The sequence below is a fragment of the Mus caroli genome, unplaced genomic scaffold (genome assembly GCF_978045245.1).
Source record: "Mus caroli unplaced genomic scaffold, Mus_caroli_1 scaffold_1, whole genome shotgun sequence".
Classification (NCBI taxonomy): Eukaryota; Metazoa; Chordata; class Mammalia; order Rodentia; family Muridae; genus Mus; species Mus caroli.
Genome location: NW_028227256.1, coordinates 13,176,321 through 13,196,703, shown reverse-complemented (window position 1 = coordinate 13,196,703; position 20,383 = coordinate 13,176,321). Strand labels below are relative to the sequence as shown.

Here is a 20,383-nt window from a genome sequence, read left to right as displayed (position 1 = left end):
CAGATTAAGTAGATGGCTGTCCTTGCACACTGCTGGGAGGGTACTGATGCCTTCTCTGTGTGCAGAGGGGTCCCATAGGCACAGTGGGCAATGAGGGAAGCTGAGGCTCCATTCGTCTAGGCCTCTCCATGGAATCTAGCATAAGAGTAACCTGAGGAGGCAGGGAGCCAAGAGAAGAAAACTCTGGTCCCTCCTCCAGCCTCCTGATTGGCTTTCCTGCTGCAGGGACAGATCTGAGCATATAATGTTCTGTTAAAATTCACATGTGTCTAGTTTATAGTCTTTGACCTGTTATGAGAGTCCTTCTATGGATTGAACTGTGTCCACATCAATTGACACATAAAGCTTATCTACTGAGCTCCTGAATTCCAGAGCCTCAGAATGTGACCCAACCCTTTGTGTGGCATTGGCACATGTGCCATGGAAGATAGAGTGTCTTGGACATCTTTCCTTTCAGGGCCCCAGGGAAAGGCTATCTTCCGGTTCTCTCTAAAATAGCTTTCTGATAAAAAAAAAAAAAAAAAAAAAAAAAAACCTGAACATAAATGCTAGCAGGAATCACACTCCTGGGTATTTATCTCAGACAAATGAGAATTTATGTCCATGCAGATGTTCACAGTAGCTTTATTTATAAGAGTTAAAAACTAGAGTGAAAAAAGCTGAAAAAATTTTAACAACGTTAGTTTTCCAAGTAACACGGTACCTTAGATGACTCTTTCTGTCAGACAAACAACTCTACTCTGAATTCTTGAAATACTCCACTGTGCGGCTATATCATAATGTACAAAGTCACCTACTGATAGATAATTAGACTGCTCTTAACTCTTAAATAATGCTGCTATGGGCATTCCTTTAAAGCATTTCAAGTCCATTACATATATAAGATGAATAACATTTTAAGACTTGTCAAACTGCTTTCTCGTAAGGTTGTAAGAAGTTACACCATTTTACAATTTGGTCAGAAATGCAGGAGCGGGCCCATTTCTCTGCTTGTCTCTAACTTTTTAATCTCAGCTGTCTTGCTGTGGGACATGCACAACACAGTCTCAATGGAATGAGGCTGAGCACCTTTGTATGTGTTGATTGGTCAACCCTGTGGCCACCCCGTTTCATTTCCTGATTGGACATTTTGGGTTTTGCTATTGACTCTAAGTTCCTTATGTATTCTGAATGCTCGTCCTCTGTCCTATAAGTGGTCTGTAGATGTAGCCACTCAGTTGTGGCTTGGGTTTTTACTGTTTTCTTTTTTAGCTCTTTCCCAAGGTCTTACAGTAAAAGTTGTTGTACTCCAATTTATCAACTTTTGTTTTAAAAAAATTACTAAAGTGCTTGCTGTGCCATCATTCGAAAGGACTTCCCTTGCCCTGCTTGTCTGCCAAGTGAGATGCACACCCTGGGGAGTGTCCTTTCTTTGTTATCCCTGAACACTAGACCTTGCCATGCTCTCAGGGCACACCAAAGGGAGCCAGACCAAGGCTTTGGATTTTTCTGAAGTTCTATGGTCTTGTTCACTCACCTGTAACTTCTCAGTTTCTCAGTTACTGGCAAAGTTTGGCTCAATTTTGCTTCCTTTTAGATTTTAGAAGTTCACCAGAAATCCTACCAGCCTTTGTCTTCCAGGAAGCCCCTCTTTTTTCCCTTCCCTGGGTCTCCTTCTAGAGGATGAGGGCTGAGGACTTTCTCCTCTGGAAGCTTTTCCTTACACAGCAGCATAAAGTGGATGAAGTAAGTGCCTGTTCTCTGCATGTGGGTTCTGTATCCTCTAGAGATGTCTTCATGCCAACTGGAATATTAGGGCATGGAGCAGCCATCTTAACAGTCCTGGGCTACTTTCCTGGGCCTTGTTAGCTAGGCAGCCACTTCTAGCAAAAACAAGGGGGCATTAGCTCCAGGCCACTGTTAATGCTGTGCATAAGAAGACAGAGAAGTCCCAGGTCTGCCCTGATTGAGTGACGTAACTGTTAACCTGGGAGATGCATGCAGACTTGTCAGCAGGAACACGATGCTGCTCACTACTTTCCCACCTGCTAGGCTACTGTACCCAAGGTTCCATGACATTAAGCTTGCCACAAGGTTCTGGACAAGGGATGTTCGGATGTTCGAGCTTTTGTCCCCTTTCACAATCCTACACTATATACCATCTTCCACCTCATTTTTCTTTCCATTGGCTGAGTGGAGTAGACCATAATGCCAGACAAAAGGGCAGAGCCACATGGCAGACTAAAAAACTGGGGTCCACTTCCAGGAACACCAATATGGACCTCAGGCAGTTAGCTTACTTGGCAGTTGCAATGGGCATGGAGTTTACAAGTTTAGGCCTCCTTTCCCACACAGATAGTCTTCATAGAGTGGTGCCCAGTTTCTTTTGGGGCACATCCCAGATTGCATCTGATACTGTAAGCACCACTTGTTTTTGAAAATCAAGGTATTGCCTGTGTGTTTCTGTTTGTATGCATTCACTCATTTTTCTCCTTTGAAATATCATCCTGCTTTTATTTGGCTTATAATGCTAGCTATACAAAGAACTAAGGTCCCAGATTGTCAAATCCCAAATAACTTCTTGCTTTTAGAAACCACCCCCTCGTCAGCAAATTCTTCGAGCTTTTTGATAACTTAATTCATAACCTTTCCACATATTTATTCAATGAGACAGGTTTTAATTCTGGCACTGTCCCTCCTTTCCTCCTGCACTTTGATGCTACCAGATGCTGCAGGCAAAACCATTTGCAATATGACTACAATCCATTTCAACATACAATTCCATCCAACTGAATGTCAGGCATTTGTTAGCTGCTATAATGCTCTTTTCCTGAGTTAAAGTTTTGATTGAAATTACATGTTGGAATGTCTTGCATTATATTTAGCCCCCAAACTTCCACGTCTATCACAGATACCTACTTCTAGCTATTGTGTGTCCTTAAACAATCAACCATGAAGAATGGAATTTGACACAGTATCTTTAGACAAATCCTACTTTGGAAAGGGAATGTACGATGTTGAGGAGGAGTGGTCTATCAATAGACATCAGGAAACTGCCAGTTGCTGTACGTGCAGCTTAGCATAGATTAGGATACCACCACCAACAGGGCATAACTCTTCACACTTGCATCTTTGTTTTGCATAAAAGCAATTACAGAACACCATGTTTGGGTATGTTAGTCTATGTCTATTTTAGTGGAGTGCTAGTGGTGTCTACATACACCAGGGGAAATTTTGCAAATAGAAACTTAGCCATTGTACCTCAAAGTATTTTAAATTTCTTCTTAGCTAGGAGTAGAGGTAGGTGAAAGAGAGTATCGGGATGATGTTGTTCTAAAACAAAGTAAATCTCTTTGATTATATTATCTTAATAAAGATGTTTTAAGGAAACCAAGGTAGCAACTTTCCTTTGACATGACATTCCATTGGTAACTAATTTTAGTAGAGAGTCTAAACTTATCAAACCAAGTGTTATATCTTGGCAGTGTGCTTTTCTTCCAGTTGTAACTTTAAAAAAAATAAAGAAGAGGAATACATTTTACTTCTTGAATTTTAGTGTCACTTTGCATTTGTGTGGATCAGAAAAGAAAGATAAGAACCACTAGGAGAAAAAGTAATGTAATTACAATAACATTTCTTCAAAATTTGCAATAATATGATTGCCACAAGGTTAGTTTACTCTACAGAGGAAAACCCACATGGGCAGCATAGCCTGGTCTTAACAGTTTTCATCAGAAAGACTCACATTTAACCACTACCTGACTCCAGCAGAGTAACCAGCAGCTCACCATCAAGTAAATGGTTTCTTTCATGTGTCAATAAATCAAGGAACCCCTCACTCTCTAATTTCCTTATTGAGTCTAAGAATTAGTAAGATTGTGTAAGACAGGTAGTTATGAGCTGGCTAGATAAGCGTGGATGTAGTGCTATTCTGACTCATTCCCTTCCTTCTTTCAGTTGTTCAACCAGTAACATGTCTAGTCTCCATGTTGATTGCTCAAAAGTGAGTATAGCACACTGAGTTCTTCCAATGGGACACACAGACAATAAGGAAGGAAGCAAATATTAAATACATGATAAGACTTTAGAGACTTTTTTTTTTTTGCTGGGATTTAGTCAGTTTGAGGAGAAAAGACACAGGTTGTGGTGTGGTGTCACTCCTTTGGAACCAGAGAGTAGGAGATGACACTGGAGAGAAGACTGAGGAAGGAGGGGTGTGGAAGTATGTCAGGATAATTATGTGAGTTCAAAGAAGGAGAGGCTGCTGTGCTGGAGCCCGTGGTGGGTGCTCATATGTGGCCGTTAGTGAGGGGTTGGGAGTTATTCTAAAAGAAATGAGAAGTGCCTAGAATGTTCTGAGCAAGGTAGTAAGCCAGCCTTGTTTGTATTTTAGCCGACATACACCGGCTATGCTTTAGCTAGAAAGGCGGACAGCAGGAAAGCTAGAAAGATGCCATGTGTCCCCAGAAGCTGGACAGGTGGTGAGAGCTGGAGTCTGTAGGAATGCTGGAAAAGATCCAACTGAGCTGGTTAATGGGCAGGTGGAGAAAAGTGGCAGAGCAGTGGGATGAGGCTGAACCCTGGGGGCTTTATCTGGTTGAGTGGGTTGCCATTTCTAAAAGAAGAGTGGGGTGGGGTGGGAATAAACACTTCAGTTTCAGGCAGGATTGGCATGCCATGTATTATGGAAATCCACCAGAAACATGCAGGCTGAGGCCAGAGGCTAGGCTAGCGATAGGAATGTGGGCTCTCCAAATTTGTCACCAGCCTTAGTGAAATCATCTTGAGACAGTATATCATCTTGATGGAAGTGATGTAAAAGGAGAAAAGCAAGAATACAGGAAGTCCCAGGAGCCAAACAAAATCCAGGCTTTCATCTTTAAGAAAAAAATAAGTCACCAATTGACATATTCATTCATAGATTCTGTTTAACCCTGTGACTAGCTGGTCCCCATGTACTTGGGTGCTCAGTCTACAGAGGCTCTAAAGGAGCCAAGCTACACACCTCCACCCAGGCAAAAGGCCCCACTGTTGAGTCAGCTCTGCCTACCCCAAGTCCACCTGCCTAGACCAGTCTGGTAGCCTCTGCACCTTTTCAAGTCACACCCCAAGTGACCATTGCTCAGGAGACCATAAGCACCAAAGGGGAGTGGCTCACAGAGACAGACCATTGTTCTCCCAGGGCTCTGTGTTTGGTCTGGTCATACTACACTTAGCACTCAGAACTCTTACAGACTTGAGAAGTCAGTGCCAAACCCAGACCATCTAGGTCTAATTCCCAGATTTCCCTGGAACAAGTCATGTGACCTTCTGGTTATCCCATCTACAGTCTCTGTGACATCTTTACTAGGGTAGAAGTCTGTTAGGCTATAGGTGAAGACTTCATGAATTTGGAAACAAGAAGTCCATAGCATTAAGTAAGCGCTTCATCAGCATCTCAAACTAGATCATTTAGTAGTTCATGTTTTTACCTGCCCAAGATTGTGGCTAATAAGAAAGAAGCTGTTCAGCCTACGTTTGTTCAGCTGTAATTCCCACTTTGCTTCAGGATTCCGGGAGCTGGCTCAACTGCATGGCATTTATATGCAGTTAGGTGGGTGCTGAACTAGATTCCATGAGTCCATATTTGCCACTTGGGCACACATCTGAGTTCACTGAAGTCTCTTGGAAGCTTGCCATTGGCCATGGTGGGAGTCTCAATAGATGCTGTGATCATTCTCTCTCTTTCTCTCTCTCACACACACTCCGCCATTTGTGTGTAATATCGTCATGAGTGTGCATGCGTGGAGATCAGAGGACCCTTACCCTCTACCACATAGGTTATAGGGGTTGAGCCTGAGTCACCAGCACTCACCTGCTGAGACAACTCACTGACTCAGCATTTTCTTTAACTTGGAGAATCAGTTTAACATTTATCAACGCTGCTTATACATGGCAGAACCCTCCAAAGACTCTTAACCTCCCATCAGCGAATCCCTACACTAGGATGGTTTCATCAGTCTTGTTTCCTCAATGGCAATACTGAGGGAGGCATGAGATAGACACTTTCTTACATGGCCAGTGGTGAAGCTCGGCCATATTTGGCCCTCTCCATGAGCACCCTGAACACTGAATTCATACTAATGTCACCTCACCAGTAACCCTCATCCAACTGCAGGAGTACTTGGGATCTCTGTGTGGGTGACCATGTCCTTGTGAGCAACCCTGACTGAGAGACAGCCACCTGCTGTCTGATAGTGTGCACAAGCTACCAAGCCTCACTGGGTCTTCCCTCAGGGTCCTCCTACCCTCCTGAACACAAGGCTCCTTCCTTTTGGAATCCCTATTCTTTGTGGCATCCGCTTGGCCTAATCTTTCCCACCATAAGGCTCCTTTTCTTTCTATATGGAAGCTTCAACACTGGCCCCAGCACACACCTGGCTCCCAGTCCCTGATTATACTCCCAGCCTCACCCAAGGGCTTTGGGCTAAAAGGGTTTTTTCTGTCTATCTATCTATCTATCTATCTGTCTGTCTCATCCCCCATGCAGCCCCTGTTTGGCTTTTGTTCTTTCTTGGTGTCACCCTTGCCTAGCCTTCATTACTGCACTGATCAGATCACAGGGCCACTATTCAAATGCCTTTCTCCTGACTTAAGAGGCATGTATGTTGATGTGGGTTTTCCTAGTACTGAGCACAGCACTGGGTTCTCAATAGATATTTGTTCAATGACTGGTCACACCCAGAGGTGAGTCATGCAGACCAGGGCCTTTCCTCAAGGGAATAATGATGGATTGTAACAAGTGCTTTGAGCAGCATAAACAAAGGTATGTGAGGGGTGTGGGCATCAGAGGAGGCCTCCCCATAAAAGACCTAGGAGTGGGCAGGCAGCTGGTTGCCAGAAGTGTAACTGGAAGCACCCGCTGGGGAAGGCGTTTGTCTGAGGAGGAACAGAGTGGGGTTCAGTACAGGAAGGAATAAGGAGAGAGGCCCATAGGTCCATAGGGAAAGGTTGGATTATATTCTAAAGGTAAGAGACCATTAAAGAATTGAGGTGGACAGTGACGTAATGATGGTGACGTAAAGATTGGCTTGGGGAGATCTGGCTTGTAGGAGGGACGTTCTGTCACCCTGTTCTCTTTCAGGTCTCACCTCCTTCTGCACTGGCCTCTTAGGTTTTCATGGTGTCCTTCTCAGAATTAACATCAACTTTGGTGCAGGAGAGAATCGATGTGACTTGCAGCCCTCTTTAAAATATCCTATTTGTCTTCTGTGACTGCTGTAGCAGTTACAAATGTGGTAGCTTATAGTTTAGTTTATATACACTACCTTCTGTAGGCTCCAGTTAATCTATTTTCTTGCCTTCCCAGCTTCTAGAAGCTACTTTTTTTGTTGTTGTTGTTCATGGTCTGTGATGTCACCTCCTCTAACATCTGCCCTCATCTTACCACAGCTGGGAATGGTTCTCTAATTTGAAGAGCTCATGTGAATAGATTGGGTCCACCTGCATAATGCAAGCTAAGCATATGGTTTCAAGGACCTTAACTAATCCCACCTGCCAGGCCCTTTACACCAGACAAAGTTAGATCCAGATACCACGAGGTCATGGGCAGCATGGTTCTGCTACAACAGGACTCTGAGGACTTAGGAGACTGGCCAATTGAATACTCCATAAAAACTAGAGATGTAAGATGATATATTTGAGACTGCCAAGGAAATTTTAACATGGAATTATATGACATAAATATTTATTTTTTGTATTGTTAGGTGTGAAGTCACAGGATGCTATTCTAGGATTTCTGTACAAATAAAAATAAGAAGTCAGTAAGCTTGAAAACTTAAGAGAAACAAGAAAGGAACAGAGAGAGGAGAGACGAGAGAGAGAGAGAGAGAGAGAGAGAGAGAGAGAGAGAGAGAGAGAGAGAGAGAGAGACTTAGTTATGTTCTATTACTGTGAAGAGACACCATTACCAAAGGCAACTCTTATAAAACAAAGCATTTGCAGGGGGACTTGCTTGCAGTTTCAGAGGGTTAGTCCATGATCATCATGGTGAGAAGCAGTTTCAGAGGGTTAGTCCATGGTCATCATGGTGAGAAGCAGTTTCAGAGGGTTAGTCCATGGTCATCATGGTGAGAAGCAGTTTCAGAGGGTTAGTCCATGGTCATCATGGTGAGAAGCAGTTTCAGAGGGTTAGTCCATGATCATCATGGTGAGAAGCAGGCAGGTGTGGTACTTGGGCAATAGCTGAGAGCTTTACATCCTAATCTATAGGCAGCAGGCAGAGAGGGAGGGAAGGAGGGGTGGAGAGGGAAGGGGAAAGGAAGAGGAAGAGAAGAAGGAGGAAGAAGAGGAGGAGGGGGAGGAGGAAGAGGAGACAGAGAAAAACACAGAGAGAGTCTGGCCTGGGCTTTTGAAACTACAAACCCATCCCCAGTGACACACCAATAAGGCCATATTTCCTAATTCTTCCCAAATAATTCGACTACCTAGGAACCAACCATTCGAATATATGAGTCTATGGGGGCCATTCTCATTCAAGCTACCACAGATTTTACACACACACACACCTAAATGATATGTAATATAGATGTATATACATGTATATATATTTTTATGACTGAAGAGAAAGCTTATTCATTTAAATATCACTAGAATCCGGGTACTACTTAAGTAGGAGGTGAAGTCTTCAACTTGCAAGTAATGAGCAGGTTATTTGTATAAGGACACCCAGGTGATCCACAATAGAGCTGGAAGTTTAGTCTAGACCTGACATACACTATATTATTTCCCTTTTTCATCACTACAACAATCAGCTTACAGACAGTCAGCCTAGAAAGTGAAAAGATATATCTGGGTTCATAGTTTGGGATCTTTCAGTCCATAATTCATTAGCCCTGATATTTGGGGCCTGTGGCAAAGCAGCATATTAGACAGGAACCCAGGTAGGCCCAAAATGCTCACTTTGTAGCCAAGGAATGAAAAGGAAGAGGAGGAAGAGTTCCCACAGTCCATGTGGCAGGCATGGCCTGCAATGTCCTAATCACCTCCCACTAGGGAGTGGGTGAGGTGGCTTGCAGATTCCTGAGATGCCTGTTTACAAAGCCAGCTGTGGTAGCACAAACCTTTAATACCAGCCCTCAGGGAGGCAGGGATAGGTGGATCTCTAAGAGTTCGGGGCCAGCCCCATCTACATAGTGAGACCCTATCTCAGAATAACAGCATACAACTAAACAAAACAAAGGAGACTTCACATTAAATGATCAAAATAATCGAACCAAGACAAAACAGGAACGATGTTGGGGAAACAAAGGAGGCCATGGCTGTGCAGATACCATCACATGAAAAGCATTCCTCAGTCAGCTCTGCCAAGCTCCGCTCTGCATCGTCCAGGTCACAGCTACCCGGATTCCCCGTTCTGACATCCTAGCCACAGAAACATAGGTGATGGCCAAGTCTCTACCCCAATGCTTATCTTTAAAGTCATCCCCCAAATTCTAAAGTCTATACACCTGTTTTAGGAGACTATTGAAAATCTGCATGGCTCTCATCATCTACCCTTTAATTATTTTTTTTCCATAACAAGTAATTTTCACCTTAGCATGCAGACATTCCTTCTCTTCAAGTGCAAGCCATCTTCTAAAGTGCCAATTCTATGGAAATTGCCTGAGCTGATAGATTTGTGGAAGCATGAATTTCTAGCATGAAAAGCACATGCTAGAATGGAATGGTTGGCAGGCAGGGCAGCAAGCACATTAATTGAAGCTCAGTGTAATTCTTTGTAATATAAAAGTCACACCTGAAATGAAGGAGATCAAAGGGCCTACCCCAGTGTGATACAGTCAGAAACACAAGTCTGTATGTGCAATCTTTATGTTTAGTCAAGGACATTCTGGTTTGTTCTAGCTGGTTGGTTGGTTGGTTGGTCCAGTTATTTAGATGAGAATTCAGGAGAGTCTTTCTCTGAGGATATTTGCTTTTTAAAAAGCTATCATTTCCTTCTGACAAGACCCTGATTTAATTAACTGTGGGCTTTCTGAACAGAATCCTGCAGTTAGCTCTAACCCCCAACCTGCAAGAGCTCTCCATGAGTAGGCACTTTGGGAGAAGAAACAAAACAAAACAAACCCAGAAGGCTTACTTGAATATGGGTGTGTGGTTACTGCTGACTTTGATAGGAGTAGCCTGTTTCTGGGAACTAGGATTGGAGTTGCTGGGAAAATAGGACAGAAGCAAAGGAAATAAAAGCATCCACTGGGCATCTTGTTCAAAGCTGCATGAGCAACTACTGTGCAGAAGTGATGAGTTAAAATCTACATTTCTCTCATTAAGACCATTGTCTCAGCGCTGTGACCTTCTCATTGCATGCTGATCCCTGGAGAAGAAAGCAGAAAGAGCAAGTGGTGGTGTCAACATCGTTTGTTGATTGACAAGAGGAAAGTCAAAGATAGCAAAAGAGACTGGAAAGATGTATCTCCCTTCTGGTTTGTGCACATGCTTTTGTGTGTGTGTGCACACGCACACACACACACACACACACACACCCCAGAAGTTCAGCAAGTAGGCATGGAAAATAATCTCATTGGCATCATGTTTCCGGCATTGCTATAACAACATCCAAAACAAGGCACACATGAAATTGTACCGACATCTATTCTAGGGATGTGGGGCTTTACTCACAGAACAGTTGTAAAACCTTTTGAGAACAAAAATATTTCTGTGTATCTATGCAGATTCCTTCCTCTAACAGAAACACATGTGGGTGCACTGTGTGCGCACAAACACACACACACACACACACACACTCACATATCCATGCACCCCAACACACATACCACTCATGTACTTCCCTCACCTACACCGCCACTACAACCCCCTCTCCTTGTCCCTAAACACACACACACACACACACACACTCACACTCACACATGCAGAGATGAGAAGAGCCTTTTTTTCCTTTTCTTTTCCTATTTTTTTAAGTCACAGAACAGGTTCACTCACAAAAAGCTGAGGTTTGAAAGTGTAGCTCGTAGGTTGTGGTCACATCCATTAGACGCTGAGTATGTTTGTTTTGACTTGCTAGAAAAACATTTTCTGACCTTCGAAATGAAATCATTGAGTTGTCTATTTGTTTATTGCCGAAGACTTATGGAGGGCTCTGGTTCTTATGTTAGTGTATCTTTGAAATTCTGGAATCGACTGTGAGTGGGAAGTTACACAACTTGGGTTAGCATCATTCAGGATGTGCCTCATTAAGGACCCAGAGTTGATTCTTCCCACGACTCCCCAAGATTAGTTTACATGTATCACATAGCAAATCATTCATGCTGAGATGGTGGGCTGCAGACAGAGGGGGCAGAACATCTTGTTATCTATTGACTCTCAGCAAGGAGACAATTTAGAACTTGCCTCTTCATCAGGCTTGATAATGAAGCCCAAATAAGGGTGGTTTTCTTTCCTGAATTCAAAGTGTCCTCCAGTATTATGTGTCATGTTTATAATATATTTGAAAGTTATAAAAGCAGCTACCTCCAATAAATTAACAGTACATTCAGTTGAAGTTGTTAAGCCATGAGGATTTTGTTGATTTTACCATCCTCTGGACAGATTCTGGAAGTGTTTAGACATGTTTGTGGACTGCTCAGTTTTACAATTTGTTCATAAAGCCACATCATTACTCATTATTCTCTGAAGTAATTGATCCAATAGCAAAAGCTCATTTTGCTTGTTGAGCTCAACATGAAGCTGAGGCTTGCTGAAAGCAATGTGGCTTTTCAAGCAGTGTTCACAATCTGACTCTTGAGGCATCCTGCTGTAGAGACAGAAGCTCTCCTGTCGCCTTCCATGGATTTCTGTAAACTGTAAATATCCTTTCTTGGAAAATAGTAGATGGTGAATTGGGTAGGGGTGGGGTGAGGTGAAGTGGAACCTTGTGGGTGACTGAGCACTGGAGTGGCCAAGACAAGAGGATTGGGAGTTTGAGACCAATCTGGGGCCAGATCGAAAGTTTCATTCTTGCTATCTCAAAAGTAAACAAATATATAAATTAAACAAAAGGGAAGATGATGTCAGGAAAGCCCTGCTCTGCTCCCACAGAGAATGACACACAACTGCAGGAAAAAGCAGCTTTGAGAGTGTTTGGTGAATGTCTGGAAGAAGAGGCACCCGACTCTACTGCCCTAGGCAGAGTCAGAGCCTGGCTGTGTGTACATCACCATCAACCTTTGTCCACGCTCCTTTGTAACCCTGACCTCTTAGTAATGCAGAATTCTACATCCCACAAGTCATCATTTTCTTCTGAAAAATGCGGAAAGGGGTCCAGTTAATGGAGCAGGATTTCTTACCTTCACGATGGTAAGAGATGAAGAACTAAGTAATCACATTTGTGGCCCCTGGGGAAGTGTAAATGCCAAAATAAGGACTGTGGACATTTGGAGTCAGCTGAAACTGTGAATAATGCAGAAATGTCGAGTGCAGCTTTGGAAAGGACCCGAGGGAATGCAAGAGGACTGGAGGATACCCACAGGATAATACACTTCTTCTCTAAGAATTGGAAATAAGTATGTACTCTGCTTAGGCAACTACTGTGTGAAGCAATGGGAGACTAAGCACAGAAGAGAAGTTCAAAGGATGCTGGATGATGCTGTCGAGAGGAGTAATGCTGGCTGTGACCTGAATACGAACAGTCTAAAGTTCAGTAATGTGGCTAAGAGCTTGGTTTGGGTTCAGATTGCTGACTTACCAACTGAATGACCTGAAGCGGTTACTGAATTCTTTGGGCTTCTGTTTGCTTATGTGTAAGACCAGCTTTGTAGTTATGATAAGACCTGAGGTCATGCAGTTAAAAGGTGACTACAGCCTAATGATGTTCACTAAATGGTAGCTCTTACTGTTTACCCAGGCTAAGATAAATTGCCACCTTTGCCCTTTGGAAATCAGAAAGAAATCCTCTCATACTTATAAGCAATTGTGTTCTGGGTTATCAGTAAGCTGTGGGCTGAATGAGCTCATTGGTGAGATAAGAAATGTTACTAAGAAGCCATGGAGCATACCTGAGGAGAGAGGCAGTCACGCAAGATCTCTGAAAGACCGTTTGTGGCGTGGATCTAAGAGAGTGCACTGCCATTCCAGCCTGCTGGACATTCTTTAAGTGGCGACAGAGTACAGTGGACATAAATGACATATGGATAACATCTGCAAGATTTTGCAAGTGCTAAAACACTAAACCTGCTCTCCAAGTCCTGGCCTTCATCTCCCCTGTATCTCTCTGCTGGTAAAGGAGGTAGATGCCTTGGTCTTGGCCTTAGAGAAGCAGGTCATGTGGTTCCTGGGTCCAGACTACACCAAGTCAAGTGTTACCAGAGCAAAAAATGAAAACAGGCTATAGCTAGCCTGTACATGTTTTTCATGAAATCTGGGTAGAATACATGGCCCAGTATTCCCAATGCTGACCAAAACAAAAGTATAAAAATTTGTATTGGTATGTTGTGCTGTTCTTGTTAGTAGATCAGGCCCAAGAGGCTGGACACTCTTAGGAGTTTCATGCAGCAAGATCACATTGCACCTTAAAATTCCCTGGCATGCAATGGATTTTCTATCATCTGTTTGTAGGAAATGACAAAAAAAAATTAGCATTCTTGACAGTAATGTACCTATTTAACAGATCTGAGCAAGGTATCTGATCATTTGTTCAAAAGTCTTGCATCTACAAAGACCTCTGCATTCATCAGATTACAAAGTTGGGGTGTTTTACATTTGGTAGGACTTTGTCTTTGGAGTATGGTAGTATGGGCCTGGTTCTCTATGCCCCTTATTCATGCAGGAGTCATAAAGAAGCTCAGAGTAATGGAACAAGCTGAGGGCAGGGCATGCACCCACAAGATTGTGCTTAACACATCAGTACGCCATGGGGTCCCCAAAGTCTCCTGGTCCAGACTACCAGACCACCCCAGGGGCAGTTAAAGAGCTGTCTAAATCTGAGTCTCTAGAATATGAGTTTAAGTTTTGAAAGCAGGCACATGTCACTCCACAAGCAATAAGGAAAGTAAATGAGGAAGATGAACCAACTCTGGATAAGGTGGGGCCTTGAAGCTGGAACTTCAAATGCTCATCTGACCCATAGTGCTCTGCGGGGGTAGGGGGCGTGCAGACATCTGAAGAAACACCTTCCTCCCACGGCTGCTGAAGCACAACTTCAACTGGGGCAGGGAGAAGGTGTCTTAGTTTGGGGGTTAATACTGTGAAGAGACACCATGACCTGTAACCATGGCAACTCTTACAAAGGAAAACATTTCATTGGTGCTGGTTTATAGTTTTAGAGGTTTAGCCCATTATCATCATGGTAGGAAGCATGGCAGTGCAGGCAGCCATGGTGCTGGAGGAGCCCAGTATTCTACATCCTGATCAGAAGACAGCCCAGAGGAGACTTTTTCCCACACTGAGCAGAGCTTGAAAAAATATGAATATACATATATATATATATATGCACATGTACATATGTAAAACCTCAAAGCCTGCCTCCACAGTGACACATTTCTTCCAACAAGGCCACATCTTCTAACAGTGCCACTCCCTGTGAGTCTATAGGGGCCATTCCTATTCAAGCCACCACAGAAGTACACACTAACCTCTTTAAACCTTAATGTATTCTAGCAAGATGATACGCAACTATAAATCAAGCACTTGGAAGGTGGTAACAGAAAGAATAAAATGTTCAGAGTAGGCTATAGATACATCACAGATTGGAAGGCTAGCCTGAACTATCAGAGACCCCATCTCAGACAAACAAAAACAAAACCACAACAACAATGACAAAACCAACCTCATCTTTGTCCTAAAATAGTCCAACAACTTATAATGTAGAAACTATTGAAATGATGCACAGGTGTTTCGCTAGAAGAAAGAAAGTGTGGGACAGAGAGAATAGCAGCTGAAGCCATATATATGCAAACAACAAAGACACAGCAGCTTGAATTTATGTATTTACACACACACACACATACATATGTATACACACACACATATATATGTACATATACGTAATACATTCAAAATGTATTAAAATTTTTATAGGAAAAAATGGTAATAGCTTACTTGCCCAGAAGAGAGGTTGGCCCATATGGAAAGGCCTATAACCTTATGGTTCCTGAACACTTTTGTTGGAATGGAAAACTGCATGTTTTGGTTGCATATTGAAATTGTGACTTACAAAACAAAAGAGACAGACTAAAAAGAAGGGAGACAAATATTTAAGTTCTTTAATATTAAATTAAAATTAAATTTCTAATGCTAAAATATTCACAGACATTTATAGAAATTTTATTCACAATCTTCCCAAACTAGGAACAATCAAGACGCCTCTCCAAAGTGAAGGGATAAAATAAACTGTGATATATGCATGCAGTGGAATATTATCCAGCTATAAAGAGACGTGAACATTGAAAAGAAATCAAAAAGCCTGAAACAGGCTACAGAGTAGAACATCTGGGAAAGGTGAAGTTACTGAGGCAGGAAACAAAAAATGAGAGCTGTCAGAGATTGGGAGGGAGACAGGAATAAATAGGCAGGTCTCGGGATTTTTAGAACAGTGTGCAACTTCCCAATGTAATATTGTACTGGTGAATTCATGTCATTATGCATTTGTCAAAATTCAGAAAGCAGTCACAGTGGTGCGTGGTCACCTGTAATGCCAGCATTGTTACGTGTAGGCAAGAAAACCAGAAGTTCAAAGTTGTCTTTGGCTACATACGGAGCTTGAGACTAGCCTAGTCTACATGATCCTCTATCTCAAAAAAATAGAATAAAATAAAGAGGAATCCTAGTATGGATTTTCCGATTTGAACTGAATCATTGATTTTGCTGAGCAGTTACAGCAGACATCCCACAGCAATGTATGGCATCCTAGGTGGCAGGAAGGACAGAGGAGTCAGGGAACTGCACAGGTTACCTGCTCAGCTCCTTTAATCCTAAAACTGTGCTTCACTCCCCAAAACCCAGTCCATAATTTAAAATTAACCCATCCCAGATAATTTCTACATAAAGAAATTTCAAAGAACTCATGTGCCTAGTCAGCTATGTGGGAAACCGCATGAGCAAGCTCCTTTCCAAAGGCAGCTGAGAAAACCCAGATGCCCCAAGTGTGAAGCAGCAGGCCTCGCCAAGGTTCAGATACCCGGGACTGCTGACACCTGTCAGAGACTCAACAAAGCCCTTGTAATGGGGGAGGGGAAGAGGAACCAGATTCTTACTCAAAGAATTAACAATTTGGAACATGCACAAGAGTGTCAACAAGTTATGTAGATCTTATCAGCATTGCATTTTTGGTGCCTCCCAGCTATCCAGCCAGGCTCCACCAGCCTGTCAACACTTAGAGCATCCCACGCTTGTGCCGCTTGTGCTGGCCTCTCCACACCTTCGGAAACTCTGCTAGGCCAGTACTGCTTTCCCAGAGCCCACAGGAGCTGGGAGTCTGACTTTCCCTCTCACTCGGGGTACCCTGTAGTCTGTGTGTGATTCCTGCTCCCCATTCTGTGCTTTGGTTGGAGCCACATTTTGAAAAGAGAACTGAAGCTGGAAATCCAATGTCCTTGCATTTCAGGGAAGAGAATGTCAGAGTTTCAACCATGTGAGGAGCAACTAGGCAAAGTTATCACCGAAGGAGCACTTTAAGTTTCTGTGTTTGCAGATGGAACTTCACGATCATGCAAAGTTATGAGTACGGAGAAGGGAGGGCACTCTGCTGAGTCTTTTCCCCATCCCCTGACAGAGGATCTGGGTACAGGAGCCAGAGCATGTGTGCTCGTGGCCACGCATACTATCATGCAGGCGCAGGCAGCACACACATGCCTAAAAGCACAGAAAATGATAGTCTGTGTGTCCTGGCTTTCTTTTACAGTCACTTGTTCATTTTGTAAAATATCAGTGAATGCTTCCCCATTTGTTTTCCCTTTTAGGCAGCCTTAAGTGCCTTGAAACAGTTTTCTGAACAAGGACTGGAATCAATTGATGGGGCGGTGAATGTTGAAAAGGGTTCTCTTGAAAAGTGAGTACTTTTGTATCTATACAAAACATGAGATATGATAAGTGTATAGTTTAAAAAAAAAACCAGAGAGTAACATCTAAATCTTCCAAAATTCTTCATACCTCAGTTACATACAGATGAATGAAAAGCATATATACAGTCATAATCAACTTTTCTAGAATGGATGTTCTAAGCTGTGAGTTGGCCATTGAGGGACATCATGACAGTCCTGTGGACTGTAGACAGCTCAGAGCTGACAGGGGACTGTCCTCACTGCACACTGCCAAGCATTCTCTCTCCAGCTCAGTTTTTGAGAAAAAAAAATTGCACTCACATTTTACAGTGCAACTGGGAGTGTGGAGTAGCCTTGGAAGCAGTCCCTGCTTCTTCTTCTTCTTCTTCTTTTTTTGCTACATTGTTTTTTTTTTTTTTTAAATTTTTTACTTTGTGTGGGACATTAGCACATTCTGCCTCAGAAACAGGAGTGCTGGGGACCCTGCAACATGCAAATGTAATCATTACTCCTGAGCGCCAACTTCTGGGGTTTGGGAGATTTGACCATAAGTTGCTAAGAAAGGGACTGAGTTTTGGGCTTCCTTAGAGACCCAATGCATACTAGCAAAGTAGAAAGCCAGTTATATTTACAGTATAGAGTCTAATGTTTTCAAAGCAATAATAATGGCTGGTGTCATCTCAGAGCACACATAGAAGATACCACCAGAATTAAAATTAAAACATAGAGTCTGGGAAGGAAAAAGCAGATATGTTGATTCTGCAGTTAAATGAACATACCAGAAAAAGCACAAAACAAAACACATTTGGTCATTTATATTAAAAGGTAAGAAGAGCATGAGAAGCGTTTGGTAAACAGGCATGGCGTTTTAGGTTGTCTATAGATTGGCAACCATTTATAAGCTAATTTAATCAAAACCATTTCCACATGATCTCATCAGCAGACTATCTGAGCATAAATATTGTTGTTTCACTTTAAAATGTCACTTTTGTGGTGACCTTTGAATCCTGTGTGCCGTCTGCTAATAAACATGTCTAAAGATGTACAGCCCAGACCTCAGCTCTTGTTAATGTATTAATCTTTCAGACAAGCCAAGCATCTGCGGGAGAAAGCCGACAGTAACCAGGCGAAGCCGGCCTCCATCTCTCAGGACTGCAAGAAATCAAAGTCGGCCATCTAGCAGCTCCCAGAACCCACGGCTGCCACTGCGTCCGTATAAACCTGTCAGCACGCACGAGGGTGTCTGTGTTCTAGGAAATGAATGACTAATACCATTATGAGTCTTATGTGAAGACAACACTATTCTAACACAGGAGATAATGTACTTGGTATTGTTTATTCAACTGGGGGAAAATAAAACTTTGAGCATTTCCCTTGGAACTTGAGATCAGATCATAACTCACTTGCCCAGAGGCAGCAGAAATCTGATCCTACTACTGGAGCTTAAAAATAACAATTAATGAAAAGTGTTAGAAACAAGGCTACAGTTTTAAAATGACTTGGTTCTGTCCTTGCAATTGCTTTGTCGTGGCAAGTGTGTTGTTCTACTCTCTCTTGTTTGAAATAATGCTTGACAATTCAGAAATTAACCACTGACGTGCTGTGGAATGTGATGCTTGTCCTCATATAGTCTCAGTTTCTCTTTTTATGCAGATATTTGTGACCTTCATCTTGCACATACACACAAATTATTTTAAGGTGCATAGCACAAGGATGTATGCAAACAACTGTTTCAAATCAGGTCTGATAACTGATTTAAATATAAATACTACTAGGAACAAGTAGTTTCCATATATTTCGGGACTTTTAAAAAGACAAAATGAAACAAAACCAAGCAGTTGTGGGTTTTGTTCTATAGGATGCCATCAGCCATCGAGGGGGCGTCTTGCCTCTGCCCATCGCTCCAGGAGTCTACGCTGTCGTGGAAATTGTGCCCACCCCCATCTGTGTGTTGTAGCCACTCACTGTTCGCATCGAGTGTCTCTAGTAACTGCCTCTGGACTCGGAACAGTGAGTTGGATCAAAATAAATTCTGTACATGGTGGGGAATGGAATGCCTGTTGGAGAAGCTTCTAGCCAATCACGCTCTGGACCAGCATGTTGGAATCCAGCGTGGGGCAAATGCAGTAAAGATTTGTTCCGTTTCTGTATGAGTTGTTCCTTCAGTCCCTTCCTCCTGCCTTTTAAAATGTCAGCGTTGTGAAATCTGTGGGGAAGGTCACCACCCAGCCTCACTATCCTACCCAGCCATGGAATTAAAAGTGACTGTCTCTGCGAAACTGCAGGTGGCCTCCTGGGCGACTGGGGTCTAAGGAGGGCCTGGTCTGGCCAGCTTGTCACCTCATTGTTCAGGCTTTCTCCTTATTGATTTGCAAACATTGCGAAATGAGAAAATACTATAAGGTCTAACTACTCGGCCCAACCTGACAATAGGGATAGAATTATGTAAGATTTCACAAGCAAAACCACTACACATCTCGATCTGGCTGACTCACACGCGCGACTGGAGAATAAACAAACAGCGCCATAAGGAAATAACTCCGGGGTTGATGACTCCCATGTGGGGAAGTCCAGCGGTATTGGGAGGGCTCGGTGCCCTTGGAGGAAGTAAGCGTGGTTACATAAGGCTGGGTCCCAGTGAAAAGAACAACACGTTTGTAGAGTTGGGGTTCTCAGGGGTGCTTGGGCACAGTCCTGCTGCGTAATCGAGGACACAGGGGCTCCTAACTCATTCCCTTGGCAGGATGTGGGCCCTTGATCAGCAAGGACCGCTGAGGCTTCAGCACCTGGGTGAGGTGAAAGCCCACTTCCTTCAGGGCCTCTGAAGTCATGCACAGTAAACAGCACAATCTTCTACAACAACAGTGAGCTGGGCAGGTCTGTGGGCAGGTGGCAAGCTCAAGGGACACAAAAGTCCTCAGTTCTCACCACTCAGGTATCCGAAGCATTTAACCAGGGCTGTCTGGCCAGCTGAATCATTTCAAAACCCCCAGAGCAGCAGAGATGTCTGGAGACTCGACATTTGCATAAATATTGGTTCCTCATCCCAAATCCTGCACCTCTACCTTCTAGAACTGCCCAGAAAGGCACTGGTGTAGTTCCTGGAGCAGTGATGCTTCTATGCAGCTTCTGCTTGTTCTGTCTGTCTTTTTTTTTTTTTTTCCTCTTCTTTTTTCCTGTTGAATTACCAATGCAAATGATGGGTGGCCTACATCCCTGGCAAGGCCCTCTGCAGCGGCTCAGCACAGCCCAACGTTATATATCATTAGAGGGGAAACCATTAAGCAGATTTATTGAAAGGATGTTTCTTCAGCACAAGGAGATCTTTTTGATGAAAAATGGAACTCATTATTCTTTAAAGGACACAGATTGACTTATCTTCTCTATCAATTACA

At 43.1% G+C, this 20,383-nt stretch overlaps 1 protein-coding gene across 8 annotated transcripts in view; it reads left to right on the top strand.

The window, feature by feature from the left end:
- The window catches only part of Stau2 (staufen double-stranded RNA binding protein 2), a 316,808-nt gene extending 296,690 nt beyond the window's left edge, over positions 1 to 20,118 (top strand). For 2 of the 8 annotated variants that reach the window (XM_085835774.1, XM_029474170.2), the window contains exons 12-13: positions 16,908 to 16,996; positions 18,075 to 19,839. In XM_085835774.1, the coding sequence (XP_085691900.1) occupies positions 16,908 to 16,996; positions 18,075 to 18,168 (183 nt within the window). In that variant the 3' untranslated portion in view covers positions 18,169 to 19,839. Of the gene's footprint in view, positions 1 to 16,907; positions 16,997 to 18,074 lie in introns of all 8 variants that reach the window. The other 6 variants (XM_029474163.2, XM_021172712.3, XM_029474146.2 and 3 more) reach the window with 4 other exon arrangements.
- The last annotated feature ends 265 nt before the right edge of the window (positions 20,119 to 20,383 follow it).